The 16,283-nt window shown below is 41.5% G+C and overlaps 1 protein-coding gene across 2 annotated transcripts in view; it reads left to right on the forward strand.

The window, feature by feature from the left end:
- The window catches only part of LOC116399235 (neurabin-2-like), a 28,493-nt gene extending 12,696 nt beyond the window's left edge, over positions 1-15,797 (forward strand). For both annotated transcript variants that reach the window (XM_031876233.1, XM_031876234.1), the window contains exons 6-15: positions 4,173-4,305; positions 4,781-4,901; positions 5,651-5,755; positions 6,104-6,239; positions 7,774-7,917; positions 8,029-8,082; positions 8,228-8,359; positions 9,242-9,339; positions 9,441-9,537; positions 9,951-15,797. In XM_031876233.1, the coding sequence (XP_031732093.1) occupies positions 4,173-4,305; positions 4,781-4,901; positions 5,651-5,755; positions 6,104-6,239; positions 7,774-7,917; positions 8,029-8,082; positions 8,228-8,359; positions 9,242-9,339; positions 9,441-9,537; positions 9,951-10,004 (1,074 nt within the window). In that variant the 3' untranslated portion in view covers positions 10,005-15,797. The remainder of the gene's footprint in view (positions 1-4,172; positions 4,306-4,780; positions 4,902-5,650; positions 5,756-6,103; positions 6,240-7,773; positions 7,918-8,028; positions 8,083-8,227; positions 8,360-9,241; positions 9,340-9,440; positions 9,538-9,950) is intronic.
- Positions 15,798-16,283: the final 486 nt, after the last annotated feature.

Here is a 16,283-nt window from a genome sequence, read left to right on the forward strand (position 1 = left end):
TGTGTGTGTGTGTGTGTGTGTGTGTGTGTGTGTGTGTGTGTGTGTGTTGATGTGAGCTGAATAGCTAATTCAGTCATCCTTTGTTTTTGGCGGAGTTTAAGGATGCACCAGATCCTGACTGAAATCCTTAAACAAGAAGAGAAGGAGTGTTTTTGGGGATCTGTCGTGACAGGAATGTTTGGAGGCGTTTTGGCCTCTCTTCACCTGCTCTATGAAAAATGCCCAGCACAATTTCCTTCAGCCCCGAGGCTAAAGTTCAAAACCCCAAAGTTGTTGAGTTTATTATCATAGTACGACAAAGTAAAGCAGCAAATTGTCACATTTGAGAATTGGAACTAAAAGACTCTTTGGCTTTTTTGTCTGAGAAATGACTTGATTGATTAACAAAGTAGTCGGCAGTTATTTTTCTGTTGATATTACACAAATTATATGTTAGCTTGACACTTGAGACTTTAGCGCTGATCAGCGGCTCTCACAGAGTCAATGCAAAGGCGTGAATGGACGTGAGTAATAGCGTAGAAATTTACCCCATTCACGTGTGTTGAAAATGTTTTAACTCGCGCGAGAAATTGTTTGTCACAAAAGCCTGTCAGCGTGGAGATTCTCCTGTCATCACTGACGTCCTGCCGCTATGGAGGAAAATAATATAGTAGCCGTCTGTGTTCACCCAGAGCTCTATGATACCTGATATTAGTAGAGACTGGACCAAGCTATGTGTATAAATGTGTGTGTGTAAACCATATGGTACAGCATAGAATAGCACCGATCGATCTGAGCTCCATTGAGAAAACAAAGTATTTTAAAAGTGATTTGCTTGTTGTCTTGCAGAGAGAACGAACAAAACATGAATTCAGACTTTTTATACAAATCTGAATCATTATGTAGTTATTTCGGCATCCCTTTCTGTTCGTTTATTGCAATTAAATCACGGTGAAAAAAACAGCCGACGTGTGGCTTGCTAGACACAGTGAATACATCTCGATAAAATCCACGGAGCTCCTCCGGATGATGTTATAACCCAGACATGAAGGCGTTTAGTTTCTCCGAATATCTGGGACTTCCACAACAAGTACTAAGCAGATATAGAGGTTATTTTCTTCCATGGTTGATGAGATAAATGGCTTCGTTGACAACAGTTTCCATGGAGATAAGCCACTCCTCCACAGTGTTTTTGTTATTACTCTCACTGCCAATCGGGGGAAGACAAAGGTTTAACCATACGATATAAAAAAAAGATAAAGTAAATCAAGCGCCACCAATCTGGCGATAGCTAACCAGCTAACTGCTAGCTATTAGCTATCTAACTGATAGAAAGGCAGGTTGGTTTATTTCACTCTTTACATGAAGTAATATTTTTTTAAATTTCAACTCTGAGTGCAGACCTTTGTCTACCCTTTCTGGCAGTGAGAGTTAATACAAAACACTGACGACATGTGCTGTTGCATGTAGAGTCCGACTGGCAGGTGTACGAATATGCTCCACTACTGTTGTAGTATCCGTACAGCGGAACCATATACGGTTCAACCATATATTGCCTTTAAGGGCAACAATCTAAGAACAACAGGAGCAAAGAGACAGCACGGCCTTGTGTTGGAGGTTCACCCTGCTGTCTGCGGGACGACGCTGAGGCTCTGCTTTTATCCAGTGTGGTTAGAAGGTGGCTTGTGATTGGTCAGATTATGCGGAGGTTTGACATTTATTATGCCCTGTATTTGGGTGAGGATGTACTGACCCTGAGCGACCCTGTGATGATGCATAACTGATCATGACTGGTCCTTTATGCCCTTTATGCTCTCCGTGATATTCCTATCAATAAATAGTCTGCTATTTATGCTGTAAAGTGCCTTTGGAGAACACGTGAAGCCCAGTCTGAACACTGGCCTCACTGTTTAAGTGCAGCATTGATTAATGGATTCACCAAGCGACTGAAAGTTAATTATCAATCGGCCACTGTCTCTCAGAGGCTGTAGATAGTGTTATCACATGAAACTTGACGACCTAATGAATCCATTGTTCAATCCAAAATTCAGCTACATTTTTGGAGTGGTCCCATGACCTCTCACCTCAGGATATGTGAATGAAAATGGGTTCTATGGATACCCACAAGTCTCCCCTTTACAGACGCGCCCACTTCATGATAATCCCGTGCAGTTTAAATGTGTTATTTCAATATTTCTGCACACTGGGGTCCCTAAACAGCGTTGAAGTTGCATGAATTGGTTATGATTGGAAAGCTGAGCTTCCTGTGGATCCAATGAGCCCAGTTGTTATCATCTGTGATGATGTTTGGGACAAAGTAGACATTTCATTTTAGTGAGACCATTTTTTTAATTGCCATCCAATTACTGAAAACCAAGGCCTCTGTGTCTTAATGTGGTATTTTGGAGGGATTTTTGATCCTTTCTATGCTAACTAGCTTTCGAGCATCACGTGAGTGGAGCCACACCGCCAAACTAAAAGTGTATTATTGTTGCAGTGAAAGGTTAAAACCTTCATGTGAACAGCTGCTTGTCTCTGTTTTATTTGATTGGAAATTGAATTCCTTTTAGGTTGATTTAAAGGTGTTACCTTTGGCACGGGTGACACCGTTTCTGTTAACCATTACCGAGCAAAAGTTCAGAGCAATGTTTCTAACTGAATGTATGGATCTGGCACTGATAGCCCTGATGTTGACTGTAAACTCTCTATTGACCTCTAAAGGAGTGATTGAGCTGTCACAGCTGACACTCCCTTGATTTTACATATCGGTATCGGTATGACTTATGACAACATGACTGTTGTTCCACCTGTTGCCTGTGATTTCATTGTGTGCTCTTGTGTTGGTGTTTCTGTGGCAGAGTAGAGAGTGTGTGTGTACACACACACACACATTAACAGAGCTTTAAAGTTACTCAGCAGGAAGGAAACGTGACTACAGGAAACAGTTTAACAATCCCGCCCTCTGACCTTGTTTGTGTCAGAGAGTGTGTGTGTGCCTCAGTCCTCTACATTCGGGGGAATGTAAATAATACTGTAACAAGTACATCCTACACAAAAAGTCTCTCTCTCTCTGAATGTCGTCTCACACACATTAGCATATCTACCAGACAGCATGGGGAGAGAGAGAGACAGAGAGAGACAGACAGAGACAGAGAGAAATAGAGACAGAGAGATAGAGACGCACAGAGAGAGAGAGAGAGAGAGAGAGAGAACAGGTCAGTATCAAACTCACACTGGGCAAGCCTGCGGTTGCCGCGGAAACCAAGCCACGTGATGGCGGAGATGGTCACCAGGGAGACAGATGCTGCTGACCTTCTAGAGAGGGGGGGAGGGGCGTGATAGAGAGGAAGAAAGGATGGGAATGAAGGTGGGGAAAAGTGGGAGGCTTTTCACACATTCTGTGATTTGAGTTTTTATTTCCTGCATGTTTCCTACATTAGCTTCTTTAAGGGCAGCGTGAGTCACTGGTTTACAGACAGACAGGCCAGAGGAAGAATGTTGTTGCCCAATGCCGCTCTCTCAAAGGTGCAGTGGACTCCAATCAGATGGAGACTTCCTGTGGTCCAATCAAGACAACGTAGACAGTGTTGGTCCTGGAGCACTGTGGGACATGTATGCTAATGATGCACAACATCAGTGTGTGTGACTCTGTTTCAAGGATAAATAAAGGAGATTTCAAAGTATACATACATAATGAGCAGAGACTGCATTGATCAGGCACCTAGATATTCATTCTCAAAGTAAAACAAAAAAGTACAACAAGACCTACTACAATACCTCCTGCAATAATCCCATGGCTGTAGAATAGAAAGAAAGAAAATAAAGCTGCACTAGTCCATTTTTTTATATATTAAGCGATCACATGATTATATTTAATGAATGTTTAAAGTGAAAGGAGTAGCTGCAAACCCACATAGAGTTATCACTCAACTGATGATGATGATGGATATGATACTTGTTTTTATTAATTACATATGTGTTGTGGAATAGATGTTTGTGTTTGGGACACAATCATCATTATATTACACTAGTAAAGGGCCCAGTTGGGGCGTGGCCATCCGGAGCGCACAAGAGTTTGATTATAACGTTAAGTATATACCAGCATCAGAAGTGGACTGCAGTAAATGATAAAGAGCCCTGAAGCCCTCCCCACCCTCTGACCTTTCACCTTTTCACCCCCCCCCCCCCCGTAGGTGTTCACCACCTACTCCAACGAAGACTACGATCGGCGTAACGACGACGTTGACCCCATGGCGGCCTCAGCCGAGTACGAGCTGGAGAAACGAGTGGAGAAGCTGGACCTGTTTCCTGTAGAGCTGGAGAAAGGTACCCACACACACACACACACACACCTCTTTACAACCACTGAGAGTCACCCAGTCAAGCCTCTTATGTAACTACACACATGCACACAGCCAACAGCAGCGCTGGTAGTGGACGTTCACTGTCTGCTAACAGCGCCATTATCCCCTTATGGGATTACACTTAGCGTGGATTAGCCTAATTAGCAGTAATTCTGAAGGTAATGGATTGGAACCAGCAACCATTCGTGACAGCTCCTGACTTATGTGTTAGTTTTAAAGCATTGAGTGAGAATGAATATGTTAAAGCGACTGTGAGTAACCTTGAACTGTTGTGAAACAGTCTCAGTTTAATACTGATCCATCATAGACGCACTATGTAGGAATAAACAATCTTCTCTCTAATGCCAGCAGTTACATCTATAAAGATACAAGTCAGTGTTTCGGTTATATTTACATTGTGTGTGTGTGTGTGTGTGTGTGCGTGTGTGTGTCTCCAGACGGCGAGGGTCTGGGTATCAGTATCATAGGTATGGGTGCAGGAGCTGATATGGGTCTGGAGAAACTGGGGATCTTTGTGAAGACGGTCACCGACGGAGGAGCTGCACAGAAAGACGGCAGGTACCCCGTCCCATCTGTCCTTTATGCATCCTTGTCAACAAATGAAAAAAAGAACGTTACTCAAACAGCATAAATAGCGCATTTCTTGGGGACTATTTTTCGAAATTTTTCAAGATTTCAAGGTTCAGCTGTATTTTTGTTTTCTTAAACATGACATGAAACATGACAGGATTGCATTATGAACAGAAAAACCCAGATGTAGGCCTGAAGTAAACATGTCTATAACAGAGACTCAAAAAGTTATGTAACGTCAAAGCCACAAACCTCCATGATATTGATTTTGCTTTCATAAATCTCCACAGTTATTAAATCCACATGTTTCAATCGCATAATAATAATAATAATAATACATCTTTCATACAATAAATGCAGCACAAAGGTGTTGAAAGGAAATAGACATGGAACAAAACAGGAAAAATAAGATAAGAAATGATATGAAATCGAATATATGGAATGCATAACATAAAATGGAAAATAAAAACCCACTGAATACTAGTAATAATATTAAAAGCACTACCCATATTTGCATCATGCACACATACATGAATTGACACTGCCGTAGCATCAACAGGTTTCCATTCTTCTTCTACTATGTTTTTTCTTGTTTCTACATCCGTGGTGGAGATTTGAAATTTAAAAAAAGAAAACTAAGTATTTCGCCTCAAGTGCACTCTCTACCAATCTACCAAAAGATGATGAGCCTCCACACACACACACACATATGTGCTTCCTTGTGTCCGTGTGTGCAGGATCGAGGTGAACGACCTCATAGTGGAGGTTGATGGGACCAGCCTGGTCGGCGTCACTCAGAGCCTCGCGGCCTCCGTCCTCCGCAACACCACCGGCACCGTCAGGTCTGACACACACTCTCTGTCTCTGTCTGTCCTGCACACACACACACACACACACACACACACACTTTGTTTACAGCGGGTGCTGATTCTTGTTTTGCTGTTTATTTTGGGGGATTTTGCAGATTTGTGATATAAATTGTATATTTTCTAGGTGCTTTGGTTGGTACGTGCTAAAATTCTCAGGTTTGTGCTGGATGTTTTTTTGCAGTTGGAATGATGTGATTTTTTTTTTTGTTCCATTTTATGTTCTATGCATTTGTGCGTGGTTTGCGCAGGTGAAATAACGTTTTCGGCTTTTGCAATTGCTGTGTGGGATTTTGATTCTTTTTTCTTTTGTTTTTCTCCCAGGTTCATGATTGGTCGGGAGAAGCCGGGCGAGCAGAGCGAGGTGGCTCAGCTTATCCAGCAGACTCTGGAGCAAGAGAAGTGGCAGCGGGAGATGATGGAGCAGAGATACAAACAGTACATGGACGACGACGAGGAGGTAACACGCTCAGACTGAGCGAGTACATTTGTGGAGCCGCGTTCATTAACTCGGAACATCTGCGGCTAACGCTGCTTCGTTAGCTGCAGGCAATCAAGAGCGAGGTGAAGAGGGGAGGTGTGTGTGTGTGTGTGTGTGTATGTGTGTCTGTGTGTGTGTGTGTGTGTGTGTGTGTGTGTGTGTGTGTCAAAATGTCGGTCTGTGTGCCACCACGTGGCCGGCACTTTTCAAACTCTGTCCAGCTTCTCCACCTTGTGGTCAGAGAGGTGTGGACACTTCAGTGGGACAACAAGAACAAATCACAATGAACCCAATGTGTTTAATTACACCAGTCACATTCATCTGTAACTCCGGGGTCGAATGCGGCTGAATGTAAACTGTCCTTGTAATTACAGCGTGACTAGACGGGGAAATAGGTTGTCCAGTGCGATCAAACTCATAATTGAAAATTTCCCGCCATCGCTCATCACCGGGGGCTTAACTGATGCTGTCAACGTCACGAAATGTAGCGGTTTATAATGACTTAAAAAGAGGAGTTCATATTCTACGGTTACACACTTACTGCACATGTTGGGCCTGATTCTACTTTCTTTTCATCAAGCTTTTGATAAACACACTGAATTAAAATGAAAGCGATGTCTCGCTAGAACCGCACACTTGATGCCAGACCGTAATGCGGCGAGGTAGAAATTACCGCAAATCTGACTCGACAGCCACAGAGAGAGGACATCAATGTAGACAGCGGCAACGCGCTCCGGTTCGAGGCCTCGTGATAAAAAGTCAGTCAGCTCGTCTTTGTGTCAGAATAGAGAAGTGGAACCAGAGCTGGAGATGCAGTGAGGTCACTACGTCAAAACATTGATTGTGAAGCGAATTTACTTTGCAATGCAGAGGAGGAGGAGAAGAAGACGATGTGGAACTCTTTAGTGGAAGACATACATGAGAAGGGAATTCATTCTCTCACTTAATTTGTAATTTAAAAAGGCTCCAGTTGCTATCTATACCCTATTTTTATGACACATACTCCTCCAAATGAAATTATACAGAAACTTATGAGGAGCGAAAGGAATGGAAGTGGGAGTTTGGACTGTTTGGGTTCACTGTGATCTGCAGGTAACATTTTAAAGAAATAGTTTTGTTACATTTTGGGAAACGCTTGTTAGCTTTCTCAACATTGCTTTCGTGTCTGTACAGTAAATTTTAAGCTAACGCCAGCAGCTTAGCTTAGCATAAAAGACTGGAAACATAGCAGAACTGCTAGCCTGGCTCTTTCCAAAGGTAACTAAAAGTGCCTACCAGCACCTCTAAAGCTCATTAAGCAGCTTTAACCCCGTATAAAACTTCCCATTTACATTTCCTATTTATACATTTTTTTTTTTTTAAGCTTAGCTAACCAGCTGATAGCGTTAGCTTCATATTAGCCGGGTGGTATCAATCTTCTCGTCCAACTTTTGGCAACAAAACAAGTGAGCGCATTGACGAACATATTGTTTTTCTTTTCATCTTTCCCCATCTCTTTTCTGGCGACCTGCAGACGGGTGAATACGCGACGGACGAGGAGGAGGAGATGAGTCCGGTGTTTCCGAACTCCATTGAGGTTTTCGACCTGGCCGAGAACCAGGACACGCTGTCTCCTGTGGAGCTGGACCCCGAGAAGCTAGCCCACAAATTCAAGGAGGTACGCGTGACTTTGATCGTTTGGATGCTGAATTTGAAATTGCTTCATTTCACTCATAGTTTATCTGTTCTCCAATTTGCTTTTGAGTTTGTTTTTACTCTCTGTCTCTAGCTCCAGATCAAACATGCAGTAACCCAGGCGGAGATCCAGCTGCTGAAGAGGAAGGTGAGAATTTTCAGTCTCTTCTCAGCATGCAGAAATGAAATGCAGTTCAACATCCAGCATATCTAGCATAACAACACCAGTACCTTAACTGACTTAACCCACGCACCACCTCCTCCTCCCACATTCCCACCACCTTTACCTCCAGCTGGCTCATTCGGAGCAGGATAAGTTGCGTTGGCGGATGGAGCGCGCTCAGTTGGAGCAAAACATCCGGGACAGTAAAGAGAGGATGGAGAAACTGGAGGGCTACTGGATGGAGGCACAGTCGCTGTGTAAGGTAATTCAAGAGAGAACGAACATGAGAAGCAAGGAGGAAGCCATCAGTCATGAACGGATGAAATATATGTTTTCATTTAAGCCTCGTGCATCACTTGGGATATTTTAGAACATGCTTTTTTTTGGCTTCTTTTTTTTTATATATATATATAATTTTGAAAGTTGAACTACAGCTCCTCTAATAAATAAATAAATAACCTGTGTAGACAAAAAAACAGACGGTAGAAATCGTTGATAAAACCGTGCATTCTATTATATCAGGCTTTCAATCTAAACCCATGCCTTCTAAATTATAGTTTTCACTATTTTCCACCAGATTGAGCCATTTTTCATGTTTGCCCTATGTGACATATACATGCTGTTTTTCTGGTTTTATATTGGAGGTATTATGGAGCACTGCTGTGTTTGATGTATGTTGCTGCTTATCATTGTCATATCCCAGACTGTGAAAAAAATAGAAATAAAAATTCCTCCTAGCATAGCTATACAGAAAATAATTGACACACACACAGCATTTAGTACACGGAAATAATTCAATTTCTGTGTTGTTTTTTTGTTTTTTTCATAAAACACAACAGTGGTATTATGCAAACAAACTTGCAATTAAAGGGTTAAAATTCTAAAAGATAAATGAGTATTTGGTAGTTATGATCAGGATTGAGGTTGGTTAAAAGATTTTGTGAAAATTTAAAATAATATTAAGATTTATTTTTATGGCAGTTTTTTGACACATTTCTGTCCTCGCAAGGCACCAGATGAACTTATTTTAAAGGGATGCACAAGGTTTGACAGCTCAAATGACTAATGTGTTATAATTTATATATTCAAAAACGTTTTTATTAATATTTACTTACTGACTGTGTGTGTGGTTTTGTGTCTTCAGGCGGTGGACGAACACCTGAAGGAAACGCAGGCTCAGTACCAAACCCTAGAGAGGAAATACAGCAAAGCCAAGAGACTGATTAAAGAGTACCAGCAGAAGTAAGGAAGCAGAGATGCATTCAAGGTTTGAGAGGAGGAGTAAAAGAACCCAAAGCTTTAATGTGTGTGTGTGTGTGTGTGTGTGTGTGTGTGTGTTTTAGGGAGATCGAGTACCTGAAGAAGGAGACGGCTCAGCGTCGGGCACAAGAAGAGACCGAGGCAACACACAAAGAGGAGGCGGACAACTTGCAGGAAAAGGTTTGAAAAAGAGTCACCTGTGTCAGCTCCTCCCTCAGAAAACACTGTTTATATTTCCATTTCTACAAGTATAAGGCCCCAATCCACTCCTTTTTATTGATTCGGTTGCATCGCTTATCCAGCTTTTATTAAAGTAACCAAAGAGTCTATCCCTACAGTCAATGCTATTGATTGTTAAATTCAACTCCAAGCGGAGAAGCAGCCACCATCGTTGGTGTTTTTATGCCTCCACACCGGTGACAGCTTTGGGCGAAGGCGTTACATTTTTGGGTTCGTAGTTTTGTTTTAAGCTAACGTTAGCACTCATTCGGTGATTGGCCAGCAGCAATAATAAAAGAAGAAGAAGAAGCAGCAGCAGCATCACCTCTGTCTGATCAGAGCCTTGTCCTCCACTGTGTTGTTGTTTTTCACAGATCAGCAACTTGGAGACCAAAGTGGATGCCCTGAAGACCCCCAGCCCCTCCTAGACTGCTGCTACGTCCTCCCTCCCGTCTGTGACCGGAAGAGGAGGAGCTCTGCCTTCATTCTGACCCGGGCTGTCATATTATTCCAATCAACCATTTGCTGCACGGACAGGTAGCGGGGTGGTGTGTGGGGGTGGGGTGGGGGACTAACAGGGATGACGCTTGTAAAAGAGAGGACGAGGAGGGAAGAAGCAACCTCTCATCTGACATCTGCCGGCGGCTCAGCGCTCCCGTCAGCCAATCCCTGAACGCTCCCTCTGTGATACCCAGAATCCTCCTCGTGTGTCTTCCCCGGCAACCCCCGGCTCGGCAATCAACGCGGGAAACCACATTCAACGTATTGGACAATCCGCTTCTCCTCTCTTCAAGTAAAACCACCGGATTCAAAATTCATTTTACAAAAGCGCTTTTATTGAACAGGCTCGTCACAAAGTGCTTTTATAGTGACACGGGGCACACGCGCAGAACGCAACGCAACAAGAACGGACAGAGGTCATTGTTGCTGTGCTACTGAAGATCTAGTTCGGTTTCGGCAACTGAACGGTTGCCGAAACCGTTCCCTTTTCATGTTTTTTGTGGGGGACCGGACTGGATTCTCACGAGGAGGACAAACGTGTTTTCTGTCGCGTGGCATTGATCACACCAGTCCAAAAAACGAACACGGAGAAATGGCCACTTTTAAAAGACAGACTCTGAAGTGGAGCCTCGGCAGTAACACGCAACAACAACAACTTTGAAAGGAAATAGCCACCACCTGCTGATAGTTAAGTAATAAAAACTACAAAAAAAGATGGCCGACAAATCTCTGATTAGTGACAAAAACTGCCCGCCCTGGCCTTCTCTTTTCTAGCTCTGCACGCCGTGGAAAGGAATCCGGTAGAGGCGTGCTCTTCAGGTCTGACATGTGGTGGCAAAAGTGTTTGTATATATTCTATACATGTATTTAAAAGTGTTTAAAATGGCTTAAAGCAATGAAGAAAACGAGAGTACGGCGGTGCGATGAGCCAAAACGACGAGGAAACGGTTCAGTCCGATTCATCTCTTTTTCTATCAACATCGATGGCAAACAGGGTGTGAATAGTCCAACGTGTGCTTCTAGAGCTTCTAATGGTGTTTACTACAGTATCTGTGGGTTTACATGCACACCAATATTCTGTTCACGAATATGCTATTTTGAATATATTGGTGTTGTGAGGCTGTTTTGCGTACAGCTTCCAGTTGCACTCACCTCATAGCTTCATGAGAAACTGAATATTCAGTTCACGGCGGCTATGAACAGCAGGATCTCCTGAGGTGCACTTTATCCGTTGTTGAAACATTTCCTGGAGGCGAAACTGCTCTACAAATAATCTCTTCAGTTGAGGTAAACACGAGTGGGTGTAGCCAGAGTGCCAAAACCTTCCGAGCGATACCGGACTTTGAGAGGATATTAGAGAGTTAAAAAAAATCTGTTCACAATAGATCAGACAGTATTTTATACATATATAACTAAACAAACAAGGATGCTTAAATTTGCTTATTGACGAATATGTAAGACATGTACTGAACATTTAACAGTAGAAGTTCGTGCTCACTTATGGACAAACTATTTAACAGTAACTCTGTTTCCAAATGACCTCAAACATATTTTTGGCCTTTCTGAACCATCTTGTCTTCAGTTCAAATGAACCAATAATATTGGCTATTACGGAAGCAAAGAAAGGCCATAATGATTCAATTTTATTTTTTAAAGCAATTGAAATTTAAATACTACTGAATTTATAGCAGTTTCTTGTTTTACTTAAAAATCCATCTGTCTGACTCCATGTGGTCTCAATTCTCTCCAAGTATTACAATTATTAAAAAAAAAAAAAACAAAGAAAGAGTTTGGGTTTACGAATTCCCAAAACAATCCCAGTGTTTCCCGTCCTTATCTGAACGTTCCTGTCTGGGATCATGTGATTGACAGGATGTAACCTGATAGGCCAGAGGTCTGATGGATTCATTTAGGCTCCACTGATTTTTCATCTGGATGTAACCAACTTTATATAACAAGATTTTTTTTAAACTAAATTTTATTTGAGTTTTGAGAATATTTGATGCAGGCCAGACAGATGGTTTTATATTTTTATATAATATTTCAGTGCTACACATTCAGTGGTATTTAGATTTCAAAACGATCTTTTCAGCTGCTTATGAAATTCATAATAATTATGTGCTTTCTTTGCTTCCATATCAGCCAGTATCAGTCAGGCTGTAAGCGCTAGTTATCTAAGTTAGCTACTCAGTCTTTCTGATTTCTTAAATCCTGTAACTTTCCATATATGCTGATGTAGCCTACTACGTCGTTGCCATTTGTATTTTTTATTGATGTTTTGATCAGTATCGGTCTTTTCTAATCAGCTTATTAAGCCTTGTTATGCAAACTTATGATGGTTTCGCCTCCAAGAAATGTTTGTTGAACTAGATCTTCAGTGTTTTTCAGAAACCTGTGTGCATGTAAACACACTCCACATCTCTTATATTACGCAAAGAGTAGAGGGTCCCAGTGCCAGTATTATGAATTAACTTAGTGATATATGCCTGACATAGTCCAAATATGTGTTGCTGTGGTCGCTAAAGGTCAGACCATTCTTTCCGGAACCCAAGGACCACTGGAGGTTCAGGTTCAGCTGCATAACAATTTGTTTATTGATTTTTTTTTTTTTTTCCCCAAACAAATCAAATAAGTTGCAAAAAGTCGAAGACACAGAGGAACGGTATTGCTTGTCAATTTCTTTTCTTTGGGTCGCAAAATGTATTCCAGCAGAGATGGGTTTTCAAATTAGCTAATGCTGAATTGTCTTAATTTGTCTGTGGAAATAGCAAATTAAGACATTTATTAAGTCTCTGTTTATCCAATGTGATTATATATTTAACTTTTCTAATTTGACTACTAGCCAGTAGTTGGTGATGACTTTTTTGCTATTCCAAATATGAGGCTCATATTTGCATGTGGATGGCAAAATGGTAAGACAGTGTTTTAAACGGACAAATGGCGCATTTTGCTGCTCGTTCACCGTGGTGATTATTATGAGTTTGTGTACGTCTTCATCGAGATAATACAGCTTGCTGGCAAGCTCTGATTAGGTTGCATTGATTGAAAACACTGAATCCGATAACGATTAGGCTATTTAGGTTCTCGTCAATAATGAATGCAAACCAAATTGTTTTTCATGGTTTCTAGAGAATGAAGTTAGGATGAATTATTTTCCTCTGGCACCATCTTCTGGTCAAACTTTCAATTTGTCAAGTACTTTGGTTTACAAGCAAAACATTCCTATCAACATTGTATTTAGTGCAGATTAGCAAACGTTAGCATGCTAACACACACTAAACCAAGGTAAATGTTACACCTGCTAAACATCGGCATGTTAACATTGTTACTGTGAGCATGTTAGCACGTTGACATTAGCGTTGAGCCTCAAAGCACCGCCTCGATAGAGCCAATAGTGTGGCTGTAGACTCTGTAGTCTTGCTGATATTATAAAATATTAAAAGAAATATTTTGTTTGTTTGTCATCCTGAAAACACAGAAAAATGTTCACAAATATCCCCCCACACATTTGTGAAAGTTTTACTGTTCGTCACGAAAAAAAATTCAATACTAATGTTGCACTTCCAAATTGTTAATGGTTGTTCACAGAAGCCCGTCACACTGACAGTTTTGTGTTGTACAGACATGCCTTTTGAAGTGAGGTATTTGCTCTGAAGACTTGTTTTGTGCTTACCAGTTACCGGTCCCTGTTTACTAGCGTCTGAATCTGTACCAGCTCCCGACGTTCACCTCTGACCTCCAGGAAATAATCAGTGTTAGATTTTCAGTGACACGTGGGAGCAAATAAGCTCGTGTAGTGCTCGACTGATGACCTGTTGGGGAATTATTTAGTTGCAAACAGGAACATGAGAAACGTCAACCAACTGACAAAGGTCATTTTTCTGTTTGTAAAGTTGTGTTGTGAGTCCTGTTGGGATGATGCATTTTTTGTAGTCCAACCAGGAAGTTAGCATCGCACTGGTTCCCTCCACAGACAGCCAATGGGAATCTTTCGTTACATTTTGGATATTGCAGAAAACATGTTTATGATCTTGCACAGTCTGTTCAGCAAGATAATCTTCACAAATCAACACCACTTTTATGGTTTTTGAAGCGTGAATGCAATCGGCAGAAGAGATAAGCTAACGCTAGGCTATAAACGAACTACACGTCTTATTTAGTCACTTGTCGGCAACCAAATTTTTTAACACGTAAAAGCCTCAGAATTCACAAAATAGTGGTTTACTGACGTATTTTACATCTTAGAAGAAAACGTTATAATCTCTTCAATTTGTGTTTGCCACAAAACAACAAACACCATTTTTTTTTTTAAAACACTGATTTAGAGACAGGGAACCAGGAAGTGCAAAAACGCTGACTCATTTCCTGGTTTTAGGACCTGGACTCATAAAACACCCACAACAGTCTGAATGATGTACTGATATCATGATACAAGTATGTTTGAGTTAGACAAGGGGGAGCGAGTAGTACAAAGGTTGATGTTTTCCTTTAAAACACCAAGTATTAGTCCAACACATGCAGTATATTTACAATGTAGTCCTGTGGGACGGGAAGCAAAGGGGCTTCGAGAGCATTTTTTTTTAAATTTTTTTTTTTTAGAGGAATCAAAATCAGCCATAAGCAACTCACTTTGGGTATTTTTCACTTCTGAAGTATTTTTTATTACAGTCTCATCTCTTATGTCCAACCAAATGTGAGCTGTGCAGTTGCTGTTTTATCACCAAGTCAGATCACTTTATTTTGAAAAATCTGAACACAGGAAGCCCTCACCTTGCCTTGTTATGACTCGTTCTCATTAGTTAACGTGCTGCTTTTGCCTTCACGAAGCCTTTCCGACCTGCGCTAGCTGTAGCAGACTGTCACAGTGGTTACCCACCACGTCCGTCCGTCACTCGTGCCCCGTGTTGAAAACAACAACAAAAAAAGTGTTTAAAGAGCGTTTGCCAGTGAGCACGGTAAAAGACTAACCGCCATGTTGGACAGACCGATTGTAGCACCACAGCATTTAAATATCGTTACAGATCCACGCCTTCCTCCACGTTCTTTCTTTCCACTGCTACACGTTTCCCCACCGGTGGCCTCCGAGCAGCTCTGCGCGGAGGTGAGAGGGTTTAGTGCCTTGCTTAAGGGTTAAGGAGTTGAGAGTGGGGAGCGCACGCCTACCCCTGACCAAAGCTCGATGCTTGTCAGACCTCAGTGCATTTTGGCAAGTAACGCCAAAATGCCAACGGACCGTTGTACTTTTCTCGCACTTCTAAGTTTGACCTCGACAACTGGCACGTTCGGTCCCGTAACCATCAGCAAACAGTCTTTAAACACTTCACCTGTTCGTAGTGTAAGCTTGTGCTGGCGGGATGTTTAAGAAACTGGGGAGGGGAAAAAAGGTTTAAAAATGCAAAACAAAAGCACTACAAGCTCGTTTTTGTGTGAATTTTCCATCCGCTTTAGTTCCGTTGCACTCCAGCACCCCGAAACTTTTCAGCTTAACTTCAAATACATTGACGACATTAGAGAGGTTTGTTCGACGAATGAGCGCGGTCGGCGTGGGCGGGGCAATCTGACGCCGCGCGACTCTAACCTCTTGAGTGGGTCTCGGGTCCGAAAACAAGATTTCCTTCTCCATGATGCCGCCATGTGTGTCCGAAACAATACCTGTCTGTCAGCATTAAATACAATAAACAAGAAACAAGTTGGTTTAAATCAGCAACGTTCTGCTCTTACTTTGCATGTGTGTGTGTTTATTAATCTAACTGAACTGTCCCGATATTTAGAGCGGAAGAGGAATCTAACCAGTAGTGGAATGTAACCAAGTACTTACGGTAAGTACGCTTTTGACATACTTATACTATACTTTGTATTCCATTTTATGGAATTTTATTTTATTTTATGCTACAGTATTTTATACTTTCACTAAACTATTTTGGAAGTAGATATTGTACTTTTTACATTTATTTGACACTTATAAGTACTCGTTACTTTTTACATTTAAAAAAAAAAAAAAAACAAGTGCAGTACTATACTACTAATCTACCCAGTAGCAGTTAAAACATTTCTAACATTGGCTACAACTACAACATTAAAATACTATTTCATGTATCCGTTAGTGAGAAAAAACAAATATATTCTATAATAATACACTTTGTAAGGAGCTGTTCTGCATAATGAGTACTTTTACTTCTCATTCTTTAAGTACATTTTGCCAATAC

This window comes from Anarrhichthys ocellatus, unplaced genomic scaffold, assembly GCF_004355925.1.
Source record: "Anarrhichthys ocellatus isolate YVR2014 unplaced genomic scaffold, GSC_Weel_1.0 scaffold106, whole genome shotgun sequence".
In the NCBI taxonomy this organism is placed as follows: Eukaryota; Metazoa; Chordata; class Actinopteri; order Perciformes; family Anarhichadidae; genus Anarrhichthys; species Anarrhichthys ocellatus.